This window comes from Doryrhamphus excisus, linkage group LG14 (assembly GCF_037039965.1).
Source record: "Doryrhamphus excisus strain RoL-2023G ecotype Guam linkage group LG14, RoL_Dexc_Guam_v1.1, whole genome shotgun sequence".
Classification (NCBI taxonomy): domain Eukaryota; kingdom Metazoa; phylum Chordata; class Actinopteri; order Syngnathiformes; family Syngnathidae; genus Doryrhamphus; species Doryrhamphus excisus.
This window is the reverse complement of record NC_136370.1, coordinates 10,041,336-10,062,370: the sequence shown is the minus strand read 5'-3', so window position 1 is coordinate 10,062,370 and position 21,035 is coordinate 10,041,336. Positions and strand designations below refer to the sequence as shown.

The following is a 21,035-nucleotide window of genomic DNA, read 5'->3' as shown; positions in this document are numbered from 1 at the left end:
TAGATTGTCCAAAAAAAAAACATTAAGAGGATTGTGCAAAACGATGCACTAATATTTAGAAATGAGGCCAATAAGAGAACCTATAAGAGAACCCCTGTTTTGTTCTAATGAGACTTTGATCTCTGCTTCCTTTACTGTTCCCACTCTTGTTAGTGGTTGTGACGGCCCAGTGCCATGATTCATATTTAGAACCAGACCAACATCCTGCCAGCCGCCTCATTAGCGCCCGCTTGCATGCATCAGAGGGCTCTGTTGCTGTCTCACACTTTTCTTTTAAAGCCGCATGCCACCCAAAAACATTCATTCATTCATTTTCTACCGCTTATCCTCACAAGGGTCACGAGTATGCATGAGCCTATCCCAGCTGTATTTGGGCGAGAGGCGGGGTACACCCTGGACTGGTCGCCAGCCAATCACAGGGCACATATAGACAAACAACCATTCACACTCACATTCATACCAAACCATATAAAGATACAATAATCATAAACAGCAAAACAAAAACAGAAGGACACAGGAGCCACTTTGATGTACAGTACAAGAAATTTAGTGTAATATCTATTTCATTCATTTTATTTTTACGATTTGCCAAAAGTGAATAAAAAAAAACACCTGCAGCCTGAAAACACTTTTACTTTTACAATATGAATGCTAGAAAATATACATATGACACATTCTCACGGCGCGTCGAGTGGTGAGCGCGCAGACCTCACAGCTAGGAGATCCGAGTTCAATTCCACCCTTGGTCATCTCTGTGTGGAGTTTGCTCAGTATGTTCTCCCCGTGCATGCGTGGGTTTTCTCCGGGTACTCCGGTTTCCTCCCACATTCCAAAAACATGCTAGGTTAATTGGCGACTCCAAATTGTCCATAGGTATGAATGTGAGTGTGAATGGTTGTTTGTCTATATGTGCCCTGTGATTGGCTGGCGACCAGTCCAGGGTGTACCCCGCCTCTCGCCCGAAGACAGCTGGAATAGGCTCCAGCACCCCCGCGACCCTCGTGAGGATAAGCGGTAGAAAATGAAAATGAATGATTAGACCCCACATGGTAGCCCCGCGTCCCCACTGTCATAACGCCGGGGTCCCACTAGAAGGCGTACCCCCCAGTTTGAAAACCACTAATTTAATGTTTCATTAAAAACTGCCTAACTTTAAAACAGAAGGCGCTCAAAACGTTTTCCAGCAATTAACACGAAAAGCAACAATTATTATTCCCAAAATGACCCAAAATGATGTGTGCGTATTTTGAAAAATCACAAAAATTAGCATACCTCTCTGACAGTCACAAAGTGGATAGTAATGCATTTCCTTTTAGGGGTGTCACAATGCTTGTCACATGATCTCGCGAGATTAAAACGTGACAAGCGTTCTCACTGAGAGGAAAAACTCTCGTGGGCACGAGGCCAGGGAAGATAATCAATAAATGAATTCATGTTTTGCAGGCCTCAGTACGTTGCCATGCGCATGCGTCTGTTTTCTACTGTAAATATGTTAAGGCTTTTTACAAAATAAAATACATAAAAAAATCAAAGTGTTCCACGCATCATTTTGATTTTTCAGAGAAAGTTTGGACAACCATCACAATATGTTTCGTATTGAGCAACTGTACCCAATATTATGTCCAGTGACGTCATCATCAATTAGGTTATTATGTTACTGTAGCATCCTCCATCAACGCGGAAGCTGCGTATTATTTTCTCCGATTCCTCTCGGACCGATGTGTTGCATTGTGTCCGCCATGGGCGCGCCAGTACCGGCGTACTGATGGACGGAACCAGCATCATCGAGTCTCCGCCAATCAGCGGCCAGCTCCGGGCAGATTAACCCGCAGAGCCCCGGTGATGCTCCGTATAGTAGAGCCACAAACAAGCCTGTCTGGCACAGCAGCAAAACGGGGACCTTTTGATCAAAGCGTGGTTTTTTTTACTGCATCGGTAACTGGATGTAAAGGAGCAGGAGATGGAGGCTGACTCGACTAAAGGAGACATCACGGATGCGATAGTGATGGATGATGGCTGTGCAGAAGAAAGGAGCATCCATGATACCTATCGCAGGTGGGTTTTCTATCGACGAGCATGTGTTCAAAATAAGGAGTGTCACGGTGCTGCTGCTGCTTATTCCCAACCATATCATCATTATCATCATCACTAGGATTACTGCACAGGACACTTCATTAGGAACACTCCACTATTACAAACACATGGTTTCACAATACTCTTGGTGGAAGTTTGTAGTATTTTACCTCTCTCCTATTAAAACTATACCTTATACACTTTATGTATATGTAGTATTCTCTTTCAGTCAGTTTCACTTTCTTATTTTCACTACATTGTATGGCATAGTTTCGTGTTTGTTTGTCTTCTAAATCACCATAAACATACTTAGAATTTATGTAGCCAAGGGGTGTCCAATGTGTGGCCCGGGAGGTCATTTACAGCCCATTGCTGGGGTTTTTTTGGCCCTACGAAATTCTAAAAATACAATAAAAACTGCAAAAATGGGACAATGAGCAGTTATTTTAATATTAACAGAAAAAATAGCGTAAAGTTGAAATATTAATTACTGAAAAGGAGTAATATTATGGAAAAATAATGAAATTGCAATTCTAACAAAATATGGTGGGGTAAAAGTTATAATTACATTAATAAAGTGAAAATATTATGAGATTAAAGACAATTAAAAAAAGGGTACAGGGGAAAGTTGAAATGTTTCTAAAAACATTGTTAAAAAAGCAAAAAAGTAATGTGAGGAGAAAAAGTTCCTAGAAAAAAACAAATAAATCCAATAAATCTCAGATAACACAAAGCTGAAATGCACTGTTTTTTCTTTATATATATTCAATTGTATTTTAAAATCTAGATGGGTTGGTTTACTGCATTTAAAGCTGACCCCTGCATCCTCTGATTTTCCAGCATGTGGCCCTCAGTGAAGAAAGTTTGGATATCTCTCATTAATACCTCTTATTAACTCAAAAAGAAAACATTAGGGACATCTGGACAATATAATTAGGTCTATCTACCCTGATAGGGGAAACATCACACTTAAAGGGGACCTATTATGCATTTCCCACTTTTTTAACCAATAAATGTAGTTAGAATGTTCTATTCTCATGTTAAACTACGCCAATATTTCATGTAATGAGGTTTGCGCATTTGGAAGTGATCAGTGAAAAAGGTTTGGGATGGGTCAAAACACTCAGTTTCAGAAGGTGTGGTAAAACTGCCCGTTTATGATGTCACAGAGGGACGGACTACTTTATATGGGCATAGCTGTAAGCCAGATAAGCTCTCTGTCCTCCCTCAAGCTCTACTCTGTTTACTTTACGATAAAGCCACAACAGATGGGGACCACAAAATCCAAAGAAGTACAGCTGAATAGGTGCAGATTCTGAAGAACTATAAAGCTTTGTGTGCTAGTTATTGTGTGTAGCCGCTCTATTGGAGTCCACAACTCAATACAAAGGGTAAAAAAATTAGCATAATAGGTCCCCTTTCAAGCCAAAATAAGAGTATTAAATAGCAAAACATTCAATAATTATAAAAATGTCCCATTCTTAACTAAATAAAAACAAATGCTAGCTATGTAAATATGTACCATGTCCCATTCTTAGCTAAATAAAAACAAATGCTAGCTATGTAAATATGCACCATCTGGGAGTGATGTACCCAATCATTTGGTTAGCATTCAATTTCACTACAACTTTAGTTTTATTGTGTTCTTGCATATTTTTCAAGTAAAATTGTTCCCAGGGCGGTTCCCCAGATGACAAAGAACAATAATTTAGTCATGGTGCAGGGCCAAGCTTGCCGACACCTCCCTTGGGTTATTTTTGTATTCACACAGTGAAATATTGATGTGATGCGCCAGTTGCCCCGCTGTGTCTGTTCCTATCAGCCAGCTCTTGGTACAATAGCTACATTAATAAATCTGCCTTTAGCATGTACTGTAAAATATGAAGCCAAATCCTTTGACTATTTGTTGGCTAACATTAAATTTAGTTTATCAATCCAAAGCACCGCCATCGCTTCTGCTACTGTGCACCGCTGACAACATCCATCACTGTGCCTGATGCACATAAAAAAAAACCCTGTAAGGTCATATTGCCTGTGTTGACTTACTGCGTTGCCATGGTGACAATGACAGGAAGTGCGGTCGCATCCAGTGGCACTGTGGAAAAACAAGCATGTGTTACACAGACTGCGCACTCTCTCCCTCTACTTGAGTCACCACACCATCTCGTTACAGAATCCTGGAAATAAGAGCAATGTTTCCTCGTTCAAAAAAAACATTGATTGCCGGAGGAAAACAACACTTAAATCCGACACAACCGACACTAAATGTTTTATTTTGATTAACATTCTTAAAGGAAAACTGCACTTATTTTTTTTTCCCGTCATCCACTATCCTTATTAGCATGTTTTTTCTCTTTTCTGTGCAAATGTATTAAAAACACAAAACTAGGGCTGTCAATCATTATGATGTGCTTCTGTCTGCCGTCATAACAGGGAGGCGTGCTTGCTCCGCTGCGCATGTGTTAATTACACACACAAAAAAATGTAAAGTAATGAATAAATGTGGAAATGTTCTTCCTCTCATCCGTCCTCCACAGTGGAATCCCGGCTGTGTCGCTATGCCCACCCGATACACCCAGCGTGTATCCTGGCCAAGCCCATTCGAGCGCCATCCAAGCTGAGCGAGAGTTATGTGATAGCTGCAGCAGCCTCGATGGACCCTCTTCCTCCACTCAGCTTTATCACAAAGTATGTGTGAGTGATGGTGGCATTGGGTGTCATGACATACAGTCCACAGACCATACACTTTTCAAGTCAACCAAACTTGGGAGTGTTAGCTTTCATTCATTCATTCATTCATTTTCTACCGCTGGACTGGTCACCAGCCAATCACAGGGCACATATAGACAAACAACCATTCACACTCACATTCATACCTATGGACAATTTGGAGTCGCCAATTAACCTAGCATGTTTTTGGAATGTGGGAGGAAACCGGAGTACCCGGAGAAAACCCACGCATGCACGGAGAGAACATGCAAACTCCACACAGAGATGACCGAGGGTGGAATTGAACCCTGGTCGCCTAGCTGTGAGATCTGCGCGCTAACCACTCGATCGCCGTGCCGCCCAGTGTTAGCTTTCCAAAAACATGCTAGGTTAATTGGCCACTCCAAATTATCCATAGGTATGAATGTGAGTGTGAATGGTTGTTTGTCTATATGTGCCCTGTGATTGGCTGGCAACCAGTCCAGGGTGTACCCCGCCTGACAGCTCTTGCATTGAGTGTTAATATTGTACATGTGTATCTAATACTGTATTATGCCAAGTGACTGCATAACGACTATGATTCCCCCCCCCCCCCAACCTCAGCTCCCCAGGGGTTCAGCACAACTCCAAAAATGTCCCCACTGCAGTCCTTACAATGCTCTCAATCCAAACAAATGCGGAGACCCAAACAACACGGTTGGCTCAAATGCAGAGGGGGGTGAGCTGGTGAAAGTGGGACACAGCTGTGGTTCAGCCCATCAGGCGTCTCGCCAGGATGAAGCGGCGAGATGTCACTGGCTGCATGGGTCAAGAGGAGGCGATGCGCAGAAACGGACGCAGAGACACGTGGTGACAGCCGGGTGGGTTTCCTGACATGCACGTGTATCAATAACTACTATATTATGTAATATATGTATTTGTTGTTATCGACAGAGACGGAGGACTCCACTGCTTTGTGAGAAGGTAAGAACAGACTTTGAAAGTGTCAATCAAAAATACACTTACTGTGTCTTTGACAGCTTCTCCTTTTGTGGTCTTCCTTTCTCCTTCCACTTGACAGTTACTCCCAGGTGCTGGTGGACTACCCACTGGAGATTCTTGTGGGGTGTGGCTTACTGCTTCTTGGATGCTCTCTGGCTGGCCTCTTCATCGGTCCACTGCCAGACTTCTCTGAGCCTCTGCTGGTTAGTTTGCATGTGAAGTACTACTGCCGTTCATGTTTGTTAACATGGACTGCAATGCAAGTGTAAAAAGAAGTTAGTAGTGAATTGTAAAAACTATAAAATGTGTACTTAACTGAGCTTCAGAGACAGCGTAGGACCATTCTGCCAAACCTTTTACAGCACACATTATGTTATTGTTTTATTACTGCCATGTTGTACTGAGCAGCCAGGATAGCAACCCAAACAAAAGCAAAAATATTCAAATCTAAGCTCAATGAGCCGGAGTCTTGCAGTTGATGCCTAGATCTCATTTGAACATTTACGTGACTTTAGAGCAGGGGTCTCAAACTCAATTTACCTGGGGGCCACTGGAGCTAGGGTCTGGGCAAGGCTGGGCCGCATCAGGTTTTCAAAAAAAAAAAAAGCATTTATTAAAAATAGAAAAATATACAAACTTTGGTTCCGATTTTCTACAATAAAAGCTCTGATAAAACATTCCACTGTTCTCAAATATCGTACTTTTTATTTTTCTGCACAAAATAAGATGAAAAATAAATAAACAAATCAAGAATAAAGAAAATCAATCAGTAATAAATAAATATTATAATAACGAAACGGCAAATAATAAAAACTTAAACCACATATAGTTGGTGGGTAGACAAATTATTTTTTTCAGATTAAAATTAACAAAGCATTATTAGAGCCCTGTAGACATGACAACACACGACTATAGTCACATTTATACTTTTTTTTATTTACAACATATTGCGCAACTGCAGGGTCTTGAGACACATGCTAACTCGCAAACTAGAGAGCTAGCGACCTAAACGGTAGCCTTCAAGTTATTTCCTTTAAACTTAAATAGCCAAAAACTTACCACTTCCACACGGATAGGGAGGATAACTATTAACAGTTATTTAACCTTTAACATGAACATTATCAAACGTACAAACAAACAAACATTAAACAAACATTAAACCTTCATATCAAGGCGGGGGCCTCAAACTAGTGTCCTGCGGGCCACATTTGGCCCGCGGGCCGTGTGTTTGAGACCCCTGCTTTAGAGGCATATTTGTATGAATTGTACCACATCAGGAACAATGGACACCGGACCCACAGATTGTAAGTTGTGCCTATAAGAAACTTGAAGCCTTTCATAAACATTTTAAATGATTACAAAAATAATACACACATAATATTTGTGAAAATTTAACTCTGCTTTGGTGGAACACATACGGCGGGAACCGGTTTGGAATTAAAAATAGAACGCTACACCCAGTGTTAATTAACATTCCCATAATGAATTCAACCACATCATAAACTGCACTGAATTAGATCAGATTATACTCACCGTTATCTTGATTCATTTCATTATTTATTGAAAAATTCCTACAGGAGGCTAATTAATCATCCCAGTATGTACGAGTAGGATTTTTGGAGACAAACCATAGTTGGACTGCTTTTCATGTCTTAATATAAAAGGCACTAGCATCCACACAGTCTTTTAGATTTTTGTCTCGGTGCATGTGGTCTCCTCAGGGCTTTGAGCCACGAGGGACAAACATCGGGATTCGCCAGTCCAGCTTGTCCAAGCTGCAGGAGAACACCGGCCCAGGGAAAGCCTTGTCTCTGTTGCCGCAGCAGCTCACTAAAAGGTCAGTGGAGAGTTTGGGTGGAAGGCATGCTTTTGACATCAGTACTGTACAAAAGTCTTAGTGGTAATGGTTTAATTTCATTTGAACATGCATCAGATTACAATTGAATGCATCACATAATCAGTTCACAGTTCCACATGTCCAAAAGGAGTAGGAAGAAGCAAAGCTTATTAAATCCTACCCATCCATCTGGTACTTTTACAATCAGTAACTGTTCACTTTGTTCACTTCCTGCTTTCCTACTTTCCTAATATAGTTTAAGTGTTTTTATTTTAGTCCCGTACCAAAGTACGAGGTGATATGACCATCCAATGCCATAATGGGTACCATAGTAAGTGTCAATATAGTGATATACAGTGAAGAAAATAAGTATTTGAACACCCTGCTATTTTGCTATTTCTCCCACTTAGAAATCATGGAGGGGTCTGAAATTTTCATCGTAGGTGCATGTCCACTGTGAGAGAGATAAACTAAAAAGAAAAATCCAGAAATCACAATGCATGATTTTTTAACAATTTATTTGTGTGATACAGCTGCAAATAAGTATTTGAACACCTGTGTATCATCTAGAATTCTGACCCTGAAAGACCTGTTAGTCTGCCCATTAGAAGTCCACCTGCACTCCATGTATCATCCTGAATCAGATGCACCTGTTTGAGGTCGTTAGCTGCATAAAGACACCTGTCCACCCCATACAATCAGTAAGACTTTAACTTGTAACATGGCGAAGACCAAAGAGCTGTCCAAAGACACCAGAGACAAAATTGTACACCTCCACAAGGCTGGAAAGGGCTACGGAGCAATTACCAAGCAGCTTGGTGAAAAAAGGTCCACTGTTGGAGCTATCATTAGAAAATGGAAGAAGCTAAACATGACGGTCAATCTCAATCGGAGTGGAGCCCCATGCAAGATATCACCTCGTGGGGTCTCAATGATTCTAAGAAAGGTGAGGAATCAGCCCAGAACTACACGACAGGACTTGGTCAATGACCTGAAAAGAGCTGGGACCACCGTTTCCAAGGTTACTGTAGGTAATACACTAAGACGTCATGATGTGAAATCATGCATGGCACGAAAGGTTCCCCTGCTTAAACCAGCACATGTCAAGGCCCGTCTTAAGTTTGCATATGACCATTTGGATGATACAGAGGAGTCATGGGAGAAAGTTTTATGGTCAGATGAGACCAAAATAGAACTTTTTGGTCATAATTCCAATAAGCGTGTTTGGAGGAAGAAGAATGAAGAGTACAATCCGAAGAACACCATCCCTACTGTGAAGCATGGGGGTGGTAGCATCATGCTTTGGGGGTGTTTTTCTGCACATGGGACAGGACGAGTGCACTGCATTAAAGAGAGGATGACTGGGGCCGTGTATTGTGAGATTTTGGGGAACAACCTCCTTCCCTCTGTCAGAGCATTGAAGATGGGTCGTGGCTGGGTCTTCCAACACGACAACGACCCGAAGCACACAGCCAGGAAAACCAAGGAGTGGCTCCGTAAGAAGCATATCAAGGTTCTAGCATGGCACAGCCAGTCTCCAGACCTGAACCCAATCGAAAATCTTTGGAGGGAGCTCAAACTCCGTGTTTCTCAGCGACAGCCCAGAAACCTGACTGATCTAGAGAAGATCTGTGTGGAGGAGTGGGCCAAGATCCCTCCTGCAGTGTGTGCAAACCTGGTGAAAAACTACAGGAAACGTTTGACCTCTGTAATAGCAAACAAAGGCTACTGTACCAAATATTAACATTCATTTTCTCAGGTGTTCAAATACTTATTAGCAGCTGTATCACACAAATAAATTGTTAAAAAATCATGCATTGTGATTTCTGGATTTTTCTTTTTAGTTTATCTCTCTCACAGTGGACATGCACCTACGATGAAAATTTCAGACCCCTCCATGATTTCTAAGTGGGAGAAATAGCAAAATAGCAGGGTGTTCAAATACTTATTTTCTTCACTGTATATAGCACATCATGACTGGTTCAAGACTCTTCATCCTTGTATTTAGCAAACATCAACTGCTTGTATTGTTTCTTGAATTGGATCATCGTTGTGCATTGTTTGAGGGTCTTACTCAATCCATTCCATAGTTTGATTCAACATACTGAAATGCTATGGCTTTTTAACGTAGTCCTAGCATAGAAGTGTTTCAAATTTAGTTCTTCCCTGAGATCATATTTCTCCTCTCTTGTAGAGAAATATTGGATGACATTTTTAGCTAATTGGTTATTTTTAGCCTTATGCATTATTTTAGCTGTTTGAAGATTAACTATATCAGTATTTGTGATTTTAGAAATAAAGAGTTAGTATGTTCTCTGTAGGCGGCATTATGAATTATCCTTACTGACCTTTTTTGCAGTACATTTAGTGAGTGAAGATTGCTTTTATAGTTATTACCCCATATTTCCACACAATAAGTAAGATATGGTAGAACCAGAGAGCAATAGTATTGCTTTGTTCAATATTGAAATATTTCTGGCCACCGTATGTTGTATATTTGTAATATGAGGTTTAAATAACCTTTTTTTCACATCATTTTGACACTATCACCAATACGGTTTTATCTGTTACTTGCAGCAGTGCTCCTAACGAAGACGGCATCCACAACACCTCAGGACTACGATTAAAGAGGATGTTAGCCAGAGACTCCACCTCAGAGTCATTCCTATGCGATGCCCCAGGTAAATCAGTCTTGATTAGTCCATCACATTGACTATGGCCAAAATTAACAAAGTTTAAGGATTAAACAATACACTATATTAGGATTCAGAAGTTACTTATAGTCATCTTTTTCAAAATGTTCTGAATTGTTGTTTCAAAGGCAGTAAAATCATGGTTGACGTTACAGTGAAGAAAATAAGTATTTGAACACCCTGCTATTTTGCTATTTCTCCCACTTAGAAATCATGGAGGGGTCTGAAATTTTCATCGTAGGTGCATGTCCACTGTGAGAGAGATAAACTAAAAAGAAAAATCCAGAAATCACAATGCATGATTTTTTAACAATTTATTTGTGTGATACAGCTGCAAATAAGTATTTGAACACCTGTGTATCATCTAGAATTCTGACCCTGAAAGACCTGTTAGTCTGCCCATTAGAAGTCCACCTGCACTCCATGTATCATCCTGAATCAGATGCACCTGTTTGAGGTCGTTAGCTGCATAAAGACACCTGTCCGCCCCATACAATCAGTAAGACTTTAACTTGTAACATGGCGAAGACCAAAGAGCTGTCCAAAGACACCAGAGACAAAATTGTACACCTCCACAAGGCTGGAAAGGGCTACGGAGCAATTATCAAGCAGCTTGGTGAAAAAAGGTCCACTGTTGGAGCTATCATTAGAAAATGGAAGAAGCTAAACATGACGGTCAATCTCAATCGGAGTGGAGCCCCATGCAAGATATCACCTCGTGGGGTCTCAATGATTCTAAGAAAGGTGAGGAATCAGCCCAGAACTACACGACAGGACTTGGTCAATGACCTGAAAAGAACTGGGACCACCGTTTCCAAGGTTACTGTAGGTAATACACTAAGACGTCATGATGTGAAATCATGCATGGCACGAAAGGTTCCCCTGCTTAAACCAGCACATGTCAAGGCCCGTCTTAAGTTTGCATATGACCATTTGGATGATACAGAGGAGTCATGGGAGAAAGTTTTATGGTCAGATGAGACCAAAATAGAACTTTTTGGTCATAATTCCAATAAGCGTGTTTGGAGGAAGAAGAATGAAGAGTACAATCCGAAGAACACCATCCCTACTGTGAAGCATGGGGGTGGTAGCATCATGCTTTGGGGGTGTTTTTCTGCACATGGGACAGGACGAGTGCACTGCATTAAAGAGAGGATGACTGGGGCCGTGTATTGTGAGATTTTGGGGAACAACCTCCTTCCCTCTGTCAGAGCATTGAAGATGGGTCGTGGCTGGGTCTTCCAACACGACAACGACCCGAAGCACACAGCCAGGAAAACCAAGGAGTGGCTCCGTAAGAAGCATATCAAGGTTCTAGCATGGCCCAGCCAGTCTCCAGACCTGAACCCAATCGAAAATCTTTGGAGGGAGCTCAAACTCCGTGTTTCTCAGCGACAGCCCAGAAACCTGACTGATCTAGAGAAGATCTGTGTGGAGGAGTGGGCCAAGATCCCTCCTGCAGTGTGTGCAAACCTGGTGAAAAACTACAGGAAACGTTTGACCTCTGTAATAGCAAACAAAGGCTACTGTACCAAATATTAACATTCATTTTCTCAGGTGTTCAAATACTTATTTGCAGCTGTATCACACAAATAAATTGTTAAAAAATCATGCATTGTGATTTCTGGATTTTTCTTTTTAGTTTATCTCTCTCACAGTGGACATGCACCTACGATGAAAATTTCAGACCCCTCCATGATTTCTAAGTGGGAGAAATAGCAAAATAGCAGGGTGTTCAAATACTTATTTTCTTCACTGTATGTTCAAATACGTTATGAGTTGTTTTACATGCTAGAAGAAAGGATGATTCACAGGTGGCCTTATTGTGTGCTGAGTCCATCTGTCTCCTCTGCACAGGCCAGCATTTAGCCCAGCTGGTGTTTCGCTCAGAAAACTCAGCCAGCCTCTGGAGCCTGAAGGCCATCCACGCCATGTGCGAGATGGAACAATCTAGAGTACGCTCTGATCTATACTCATGCTTTCATGTCACCTTTTAGTCCTCGCCCATCTGCTCGCTTCTTCAGCTCCTTCGTGTTGAAACGTTGGCCTCCGATGCAGCGTAATTGGGTAATTTGTTTGGGAATGTGTTGAAAAACATTTCCCTTGTCTGTCGCAGATACGCTCCCAGGCTCAGTTCCAGGATGTGTGCCAGCAGCATGTGAGAGCTGAGGCTGAAGCGGTGTCCAGAAGTGGCTGCTGTCCAAGCTGGTCTATAGGAAATTACTTAGCGGTCCTGACTAATGCCTCCTGCTGCCTAAGCCTAACCTCACACCAGGTAGCTTTTACATAAAAAACACACAGACCGGCATCAAGGAATCTTGAGTTCCCCATTCCCGACAATACTTTTCAAAGTTTAAAAGCTATTTTTACCATTTCCTTTATGGTTATTTTTCTTCACCTCAGGTCTCCGAGGCTCTTAATCTTCTCCGGAGGTGTGCTCCTTACTACCATGAAAGACACCTAGTGGACGCCTGTTTTCAGAGACACAAATATGGCAGCTGTTCTTCTGTCCCATCTCACTGCAAGCAATCTCGTATAGTTTTCCAAATTCTGCACTTCCTGGTTGATAAAGACTTCCTCAGCCCACAGACAGCGGAGTATCAGATCCCAACCCTCAAGTACAGTCTTCTATTTCTACCGGTCGATAAAGGGGAACGCATGATGGAGATCTACATGAGGAGCCTGAAGGGAAGAGATCTAACATACAAGAATACAACGGTCACCGGCATGGATCTTGGAATCAAGCAAGCACTGTTCAAGTACTATCTGGCAAGAGACTCGGTATTCCCGGTCCTTGCAGTCATTTCCCTTCTCTTCACAATGGCGCTCTATCTCCACTCTCTCTTCGTGGTGGCGTTATCTATGCTAGCAATCGCAGGCTCCCTCCTCACTTCCTATTTCCTCTACAAAGTAGCATTTCGCTTGACTTTCTTCCCTTTGGTTAACCTCTCGGCAGCGCTTATTCTCCTGGGAAGTTGCTCCAATCAAGTTTTTATCTTTGCCGACTTCTGGAATCTGCAGTTGTCCCAGAAGCCCTCGACCTCCCTGGAGAAGAGAGTGCACAGGGTTTTGCAGGAAATGGGCTATTTGATTCTAGCATCAGGATTGACTTCCAGTGCGGCTTTTTTCTCCGGTTATCTCAGCAGCATCACAGCTATCAGATGTTTCGCCGTTTATCTCGGCACCGCCTCCTTGGTCAGCTCTCTTTTGGCGCTGGTGTGGCTGCCGTGCGCTTTCATCCTGCGTGAGCGCTATATAGCATCCTCTGCATCCGTACCGCTGCAGGAGTGGAAGCCCTGTTGCAGTAAAAACCCCCTCGGATTCTGGGATGCGAGCTCACGCAAGAGATGCCTCTTCACATTTGGGCAGAAGCTGAGAGAACTGAAACGAGGTCTTGCCGACACGTCGAATTTAGTGTTCCTCAAAATCCTGCCTTGTGGAGTGGTGAAGTTCCGCTACATCTGGGTGTGCTGGTTCGCAGTGCTAGCTGCAGGTGGTACGTACATGTCCTGCTTTGACCCAGGAATGAAGCTCCCCACCCTTGACAGCACGGTCACGCAGCTTTTCCGCTCCAGTCACCCATTTGAGAGATACGATGCCGAATATCGTCACATGTTTATGTTTGAACGACAAACAAACGGAGAAGATAGGCCAGTGACATTGACGCTTGTTTGGGGAGTCAAACCGACTGACAACGGAAATCACTTTAACCCAAAAAGCAATGGTTCTTTGGTTCTAGATCCTGACTTTACAATGAGCCAACGTGATGCTCAGGTCTGGTTGAGGGACCTGTGCGGACGAGTGCAAAACCAAAGTTTTTACTCCGCCCCATCCCCTATGGACAAAGAGTCGATGATAGATAATGTCTGTCTTGTGGACCAGCTTATCCATTGGGTATCTCTTAGAAGATGCTCACAAAGCCATGATGCACTTCGTCTTTGCTGCAACGACATCACTTTCCCGTTCCCCCCTAGCGTCTTTGAGAGCTGCCTGAGCATGATGCTGGCAGAGAGGTCCAACGAAGGCCATATGACCAAAGTGGGCGGGCCTTATTTCCATCCAGATGGCCGCATCGCTGCCCTGGTGTTGGCATTCAAAACCACATACAGCTACAGCTTCAACTTCAGCCAAACCGGCGTTTTCTACAGAGAAACCCTGGCGTGGTTCAACAAGGAAATATCGGGAGCACCAAAAGGGTTGGAGAAAGGTTGGTTCGTCAGCCAGCTGTCTCTTTTTGACCTACAACAAGCCTTGAGCTCAGAGACATTAGCAGTAGCTGGCACCTCCGTGTCGCTTACATTTATTTTGCTTCTCATAACCACCTGGAATATTCCATTAAGTCTTTACGGGACCGTAGCTGTGGGCGGTAGTGTCTTTGTCACCGTTGGACTACTGGTCCTCCTCGAGTGGCAGCTTAGTGGCATTGAGGCTTTGTTCATCTCATCCGCAGCGGGGCTATGTGTTGATTTTGTGGCCAACTACTGTATTTCTTACTGCTTTGCTCCTCATTCAGATAAAATAGGAAAAGTAGCACACGCGACAAAGAGGATGGGATGTCCTGTAGCAATCATTTCTGGGGCTTTTTTCTGCACTGGGCTCATCATGGCGCCTTCGACTGTGTTGCTCTTCAGGAAATTGGGGATTTTCTTATTTTTGGTTAAATGTGTAGCATGTGGATTTGCGACTTTCTTTTTCCAGTCCCTGTGCTGCTTCTTTGGGCCTCAGAGGAACTGTGGCAGGATTCCACTCCCCTGTATGTCAGATCCGTCTGGTGGGACGATGTCTTCTTGCTCAGGGCCAGAAGAAGGCGCCTTGTCCAATAACGGTGCTTTTGACAGAGCCAGATTGAGAAGGACTTATGACAAAGAAGCAGGTGGTTACCTCTACTCCAATCAGCAGAGGGGGAGACAGTTGGGAACAGGAGGCGGGGCTAGAGGGCCGGAACAGTACGAGCTGCAACCATTGGCCTATCGACTGAGTGACAGCTTTGAGAACAGCACCTGCACCAGTAAACTGTCCAACAGGCCTTCTGTGCTGTCTGATGAGATCGAGTACTGCGGGAGCGATGCGGCCTCGGCGGGGGAAGGTGGGCAGATGTGCCAAGCACCTGTAGCTCTGCAGACTTCTTCTCCATACAAAGAGAACCCGAGACGATCTGTAGATCTGGCAAAGGATGACATGACTCTCGGCAAGAAGTTGTGTAAATCTTGTCAGGATCCTTCCAGCACGCTGCAACACTGGACCAATAAAACGTTCTCCTCGTCTTCTAGCATGGATGAGACCATAATAAGCCACACCCTTGAGACCACTGACCAGACGTGTCTGTGCACAGATGAGCAAACCACAGAGGAGAGACTACTTCAGGCCTCCTCTCGGTCCATTAGCTCCTGTGAGTTCCTGGATGATTCCAATGAAACGTGTTTGAGCGACATTGAAGCAGGGCCTTCAAACACCCAGAGTGATGGAGAAGCTCAGTTACAACCGGGACACCTGAATGGAAAAAGAGACACATTGCGTCTCTCACTCCGGGAGACCGTTTATGAAACGTGTGGGAAAGGTCGCAGCAGTCAGACTGGGGACATTGTCATTTTACCCAACAGCAAGCCGGACTTACCAGACATTTGGATTAAAAGAGATGGACGAGAAGACACGCTATAAGCAGTTTTATCTTAATATCTTTCACATGGACATTAGCCCAACATATTTGCATTGACTTCGATAGGACAGTTTTCTGTCCTAACGACATTGCACATAAACAAATGTGCAACCACAGCCTTTGTTTACACTTAATATCAAGATTATGCAATAGTTTTACTTTAAAGTTAATTAATTTAATAGCTGCTTCTTTATTTTCCACTAATCTCTGAAACACAGCGAAAAGGATTTTTTAAAGTGTGAGGTGCCAGAAAAATAATTATTTTTAAAGCTAACTTCTGTTATATTAATTCAAAATGAACCCATTTTACTTCTCACACTGAGACTCAATAAGACTACTGAAGTTCAGTTTTTTGGAAAGTTTCATTTTTGAGTAATTACTGTTACATTTTTTTACCTTATAATCAAACTAAAGGCTGAGGTCCAGTGGCACCCACCCCTTTTGCAAAACTTGCATGTGTTCATCCACATCACGTGGTGGACGTTTGGTCATGTTTGGGGGCGTGAGTATCACGCCTGTAGATGGCGCCCGATTTGGCGAGCCTTGAGAATTAGTAAATACATTTTTTCCTTTCCCCCTCCCCGGCACCCCCTGGAGAATGTCACCCTGGGAAATTGCACATATGGCCCATAGCGAGAACCGCAACTGCCACTTGCAACCTTTAATGGACTACTCTGACCTCAATTTGACTTCTTGGTTCAAACTAAATACAAAGAAGTGAATCAATGAAAGGGAAATGTAAGACCAGAAATCCACTGTTATTCAACAACATACATTTTATGTGCTAAATATTGTATTGTAAATGTCAGCTATGAGGATGGTTGGTATGGCAAATGTGTGACACACAAGGTTGCTTACACTTTGTCAGCAGAGGACGCAGTTGGCCAACAAACATTCAGATTTCAAGAAAAGGGGCCCTCCGAAATACACAAGTACAAATACAACGCATCCACTAAATTTTGTCCTATTCGTTTTATGTAGCCATTAAGGAAGCCAGAAGCCAGTTAACTGTGTATCATAACTTGTGAAAACTGAATGCAGTTTATTCTCGTGTCCGTGACCAAATTATTACATTGGCTGTAAAGGCAAATGAGTGTAAAGCAAATTAAGTATGTGTGTGTGTCTGTGTATTCTGTGTAGATCAAAGTGTGCTTATCCTTTTTTCTAATGAAACGAGTAATTGTTTACTTTGTTGAAAAACAGAAAACTATCTTTTTTGAACAGAAAGCTTTTATCTAGACTGAATCTCAGTGTCTCGTCATTGCCATGTAACACAATCTTGAACAAAAATGTGCCAAATGTCTATTGACTGCAGAAACACCTGTTTTGTGTGTCGTGTGTTTGTGTGCTAAAAAGGTGACATAGAAATGTTCATCTCGCTTATGAAGTGTACCTTTTCTCATTATACAGAAGCAACAAGGCTCCACAATAAATGGATAGTCTGCCTTAGAAAGGAGTCATTTATTCCAGACTTCCCAGAAGAAAAATGAGGGAACTTCCAAGGTTATTTCCAAACTGCTGATAATGAAATATTTTCTTGCATAATGGGAATTATTGGCTTTTTACAAAGGGACTCAACACATATGAAACTAAAACCATATACAGTAGAAAACAAATGACTAGATACCGCCACTGTGGATGATAACCTCTATGATTCTCTGTGTTGCAGGCACTCTTGTTAACTAATGGAAACATGATTTACAAAACCATGGTTTTAATGTGTTTTAAGACAAAGAAGGATTCTCAACACGAGATAACCAAGTGGACCTTCAATAATGAGCAAATGATTTCATTAAAGGGACAGTATATTCCCACACCCAAATCCGACTGGTGTATGCTGTTCAAATCATGCTATTCCTAATGTCAAATAAAAATGTAAGTATCCATTCATTATAGGAACAAATTATACCATTAAACACGTGTTCCTGCCAAACATTGGCCTCAGACAGCAATGATATGTTCTTGTAAAAAGTGACTGTACCACAGCATCATAGCAGAGTCCACCTTAGAGCCAGAATGGAGAGTGATTTTGAGAGCACCATCAAGTAGGGACGTAATGATCCATTCGTCAGGATCAGGATTGGTTGCTGATCAGCTGTATTTTTAAAGTCGGATAACATCGGTTTTTGCTATGAGATCGGGTCGATTCGGTTGCTGTATCACATTTCTAACACTAACACGCGCAAGAAGAAGAAAACACAACACCACCATGTGGACATGTCCGCGGTGGACAGTGGTGAAGTTAGTTTCAAGGTGGATATTCGGCTCCGTAGCTGTAGCAGTCGTTCCCCCTCACTGTGCCCGGACTGCTGTGTCATGGTGCGGAGAGTTTGCACGGAAAGTGCTGCTGTGACCACTGGTTGTTTATACTAAGGGCCGTCAATTCATTATCAAATTGCGTTGAAGGGAGTTTAAAACAAAAAAAGTCTTATATTCTAAATCACACCACAAATTGATCTATACTCATGTCAAGTGATTAGTCCTACTACTAGTCCTACTTGGTTATGCCCGGTAATAAAAAAGTAAATTCAGCAATACTTTGGTTCAATTCCACTAATTTGTTTGTAGTCTATATCAAAAAAATCAGATTGGATTCCAAAAAATGTGGATCAGGACATCCTGAACGGCAAATGGGGGCAGGGGGTTGGCATCAGTCCACATACACCCAGTCCTCTTGGGCCCAGTCAGGTAACTGTGTTGAATATTCAAAGTCTGGTCCTTTGTAGCGTAAAGCGTGCAGGTACATGATGAGTTCCTTCTCTGTGGGGTCGGCTCGCAGTAGTTTGCACTCACTACAAAGGTGGTCTCTGGTGGTCGTTTGTTTTCCATTCAATTGGTCTTGAGCAATTGGTCTTGAGCTTCTTGGATTGAAGTTACCGCTAACAGTGCTCTGTTTTACCTCCGTTGACATGGACTGCGGCGTCACTTCCCCACAATGCTGAGTTTCTCCACTTCTCTCAGTTTCACATGACCCATCATTCAATTTCTTGTCAGTCTGTCTCTCTTTTGAAAAAATGTTCCCGTTGTCAGATAAATCCAGCAGATGCATGCTTTCCTGACCCTGATGTTCCTCGACAAGAGCCTTCAGAATCTCCTCGTCACTCTTTCCCACAAGCCCACCTTTCCCTCTGTGAGGACCCCAGGCTGATGAACCATAGATGGGATCATTGAGGATAGGGAAACCCAGGTACTGGAGGTGCACCCGAATCTGATGGGTACGGCCTGTAAGTGGTAAACAGCGCACTACACTGGTCTTCCCGTTGAAGCTAAGCCTTTGGAACACTGTCCGACATTCCTTTCCCTTAGGGTCAACGCGGCAGAGTCCGATTTTAAAGGACACAACCAGGATGGGCTCCTCGCAGATCAGTTCACCTTGTGGAAACTCCCCTTCCACTCGGCAAACATACTCCTTTTCAAGCTGTTAGAAGGACATATGCTCTATTTACAATAAAATTCAGAATCCTCTCTCATGCGCGAGCAACGGAAAACAGGCAATAGCCCCCCCGGGAGCCTTAAAGAAAGAACTTACCTTCCTGTCTCTCACCAGCTGGTCCAGTTTCTTTGACGTCTCCAGTGTCCTGGCAAAGAGCAGCACTCCTGAGGTGAGTCGGTCCAGTCTGTGAACCGTGTGCAGCTCAGAGATGCCCCGCTCTTTTCCCAAGATGAAAATCACTGTGTTGTGTCGGAAGCGGCCGCAGGGATGGACGGGGATGGAAGCGGGCTTGTCAACTACGAGGACTTCACCGTCGTCCACCAGAACCTCCAGGGGCTTGCCAACCACAGGGGGCTCGTGACGGTGGACGGTATTCCTCATGTGGTCATTGTTCTGTCACAGGGACAAAGGAGAAGATTAAACATATGTGCGTTTTACATCAAATAAATGCACTTTTTTTACTTGCAATTTTACTTACGGAATTGATTAAGGCTTGTAATGTCAATTCTAAGCAAGAAAATTATAAGTGATATAGAAAATGAATGGATATTTTTTTTGCTAAATTGTGCTAGATTTTCCCAACCAGCTAAGTGAGCTACATTTGATTATATCAGTGCGGAAATAAACAGATTTTTATTTCCTACATTATGCTGTTTTGGGTGGATGACAGGCTCTCTAACGGGAGTTCCACACTTTGAAAAAACCCCAGCTTTAAACGTGACATTTCATATTTATTTTTGTTATTTTATTATTGTTATTTACACAACACAAACTTAAGACACATGAAGTATTTTATGACGTCACTGACCTTGAGGACCACAGAGAGATCCTCCACAGGAGTTTCATTCAGGCGAATGCGACCCTCTCGAGCAGCCCTTTGGTAATATTCAATGGACTCAGCTCGGAACTCACTCTCGAACACTTCCAAAAGGCTCTTCCCTACCCAACGACCTTTGCAGTAGGTCTTGAAGTCAAAGAAATACGGGTGTACTTTACGAAGACCGCCTTCAAAGTAGTACGAAGTCTCGTCGAAATGTGCCTGACTGAAACTGACACCCGGGTTACGCTTCTGCGGAGGAGGCACGTATCTCTCACCCGGCCGGAGGTTCTTACCCCCGGCTCCTCTTCGCCTCTTTCCCCGGCCACTCGCTTCAGACAGCTCGTCGCTTTTCCGTTTGCCGGTTAAGTTGGCCTTGTCCACCGTGGTTCCCTCCGTCTGCACAGTCTTGCTTTCTTCCACCAGCTCCATGGAAACCGTCACGTTATAAGGTGTAAAAATACAGAAAATACACAAATCTACTTTAGAACCCAGCCGTGTCTTCTGTTGGGAGTCACCGAGTAACAACTCCAACTTGTCGCCTGAATGGTTATTACGACACAAAAAAGCGCTGTTGTGGAAGTTATATTTGACAGAATTGTGAAGAACACCTAAAATATTGTTTACCGACTGCCTTGTAGATTCGAAACGAGTTAAAGATGACACATATGAGGTTATCTGGCCAACATTTCTGACAGACAAACCAGCGCGCATCGTCGAGGTCCTTCTGATACAGTGGTCGCACACATGACGTCACTTTGTAGTCTTAACATGAATGTCTTTGACTCTATTTGCGCTTCCTATATTATATCTGTGTATACATGTATTGTTGTGTA

General features: G+C 43.0%; 2 protein-coding genes across 3 annotated transcripts; one reads left to right on the top strand and one right to left on the bottom strand.

The window, feature by feature from the left end:
- The first annotated feature begins 1,782 nt into the window (after nt 1–1,782).
- On the top strand, nt 1,783–17,780 carry disp2 (dispatched RND transporter family member 2). Of its 2 annotated transcripts, none has more exons than XM_058090315.2 (10): nt 1,783–2,055; nt 4,611–4,761; nt 5,386–5,642; nt 5,716–5,745; nt 5,843–5,966; nt 7,485–7,600; nt 10,181–10,281; nt 12,151–12,248; nt 12,410–12,568; nt 12,697–17,780. In XM_058090315.2, exons 1-10 carry the CDS (start codon nt 1,961–1,963, stop codon nt 15,949–15,951), a joined length of 4,386 nt encoding a protein of 1,461 aa, XP_057946298.2. In that variant the 5' UTR covers nt 1,783–1,960; the 3' UTR covers nt 15,952–17,780. The 2 variants fall into 2 exon arrangements, with proteins under 2 accessions (XP_057946298.2, XP_057946297.2); XM_058090314.2 differs by having other exon boundaries at nt 10,178–10,281.
- Nucleotides 17,106–20,936, bottom strand: rpusd2 (RNA pseudouridine synthase domain containing 2). The gene is made up of 3 exons (XM_078796405.1): nt 20,191–20,936; nt 19,479–19,775; nt 17,106–19,367 (listed from the first exon to the last, which is right to left on the bottom strand). Exons 1-3 carry the CDS (start codon nt 20,911–20,913, stop codon nt 18,600–18,602), a joined length of 1,788 nt encoding a protein of 595 aa, XP_078652531.1. The 5' UTR covers nt 20,914–20,936; the 3' UTR covers nt 17,106–18,599.
- Between the last annotated feature and the right edge of the window lie 99 nt (nt 20,937–21,035).

Coding starts and splice junctions, on each gene's coding strand:
- disp2 (XM_058090314.2), top strand. CDS start 1,961: ATGGAGGCTGACTCGACTAAAGGAGACATCACGGATGCGATAGTGATG. Junction 5,643..5,715: donor AGACACGTGGTGACAGCCGG/GTGGGTTTCCTG, acceptor TGTTATCGACAG/AGACGGAGGACTCCACTGCT. Junction 5,746..5,842: donor CTCCACTGCTTTGTGAGAAG/GTAAGAACAGAC, acceptor TCCACTTGACAG/TTACTCCCAGGTGCTGGTGG.
- rpusd2 (XM_078796405.1), bottom strand. CDS start 20,913: ATGCGCGCTGGTTTGTCTGTCAGAAATGTTGGCCAGATAACCTCATAT. Junction 19,776..20,190: donor ATCTCTCTGTGGTCCTCAAG/GTCAGTGACGTC, acceptor TCCCTGTGACAG/AACAATGACCACATGAGGAA. Junction 19,368..19,478: donor AGCTGGTGAGAGACAGGAAG/GTAAGTTCTTTC, acceptor TCCTTCTAACAG/CTTGAAAAGGAGTATGTTTG.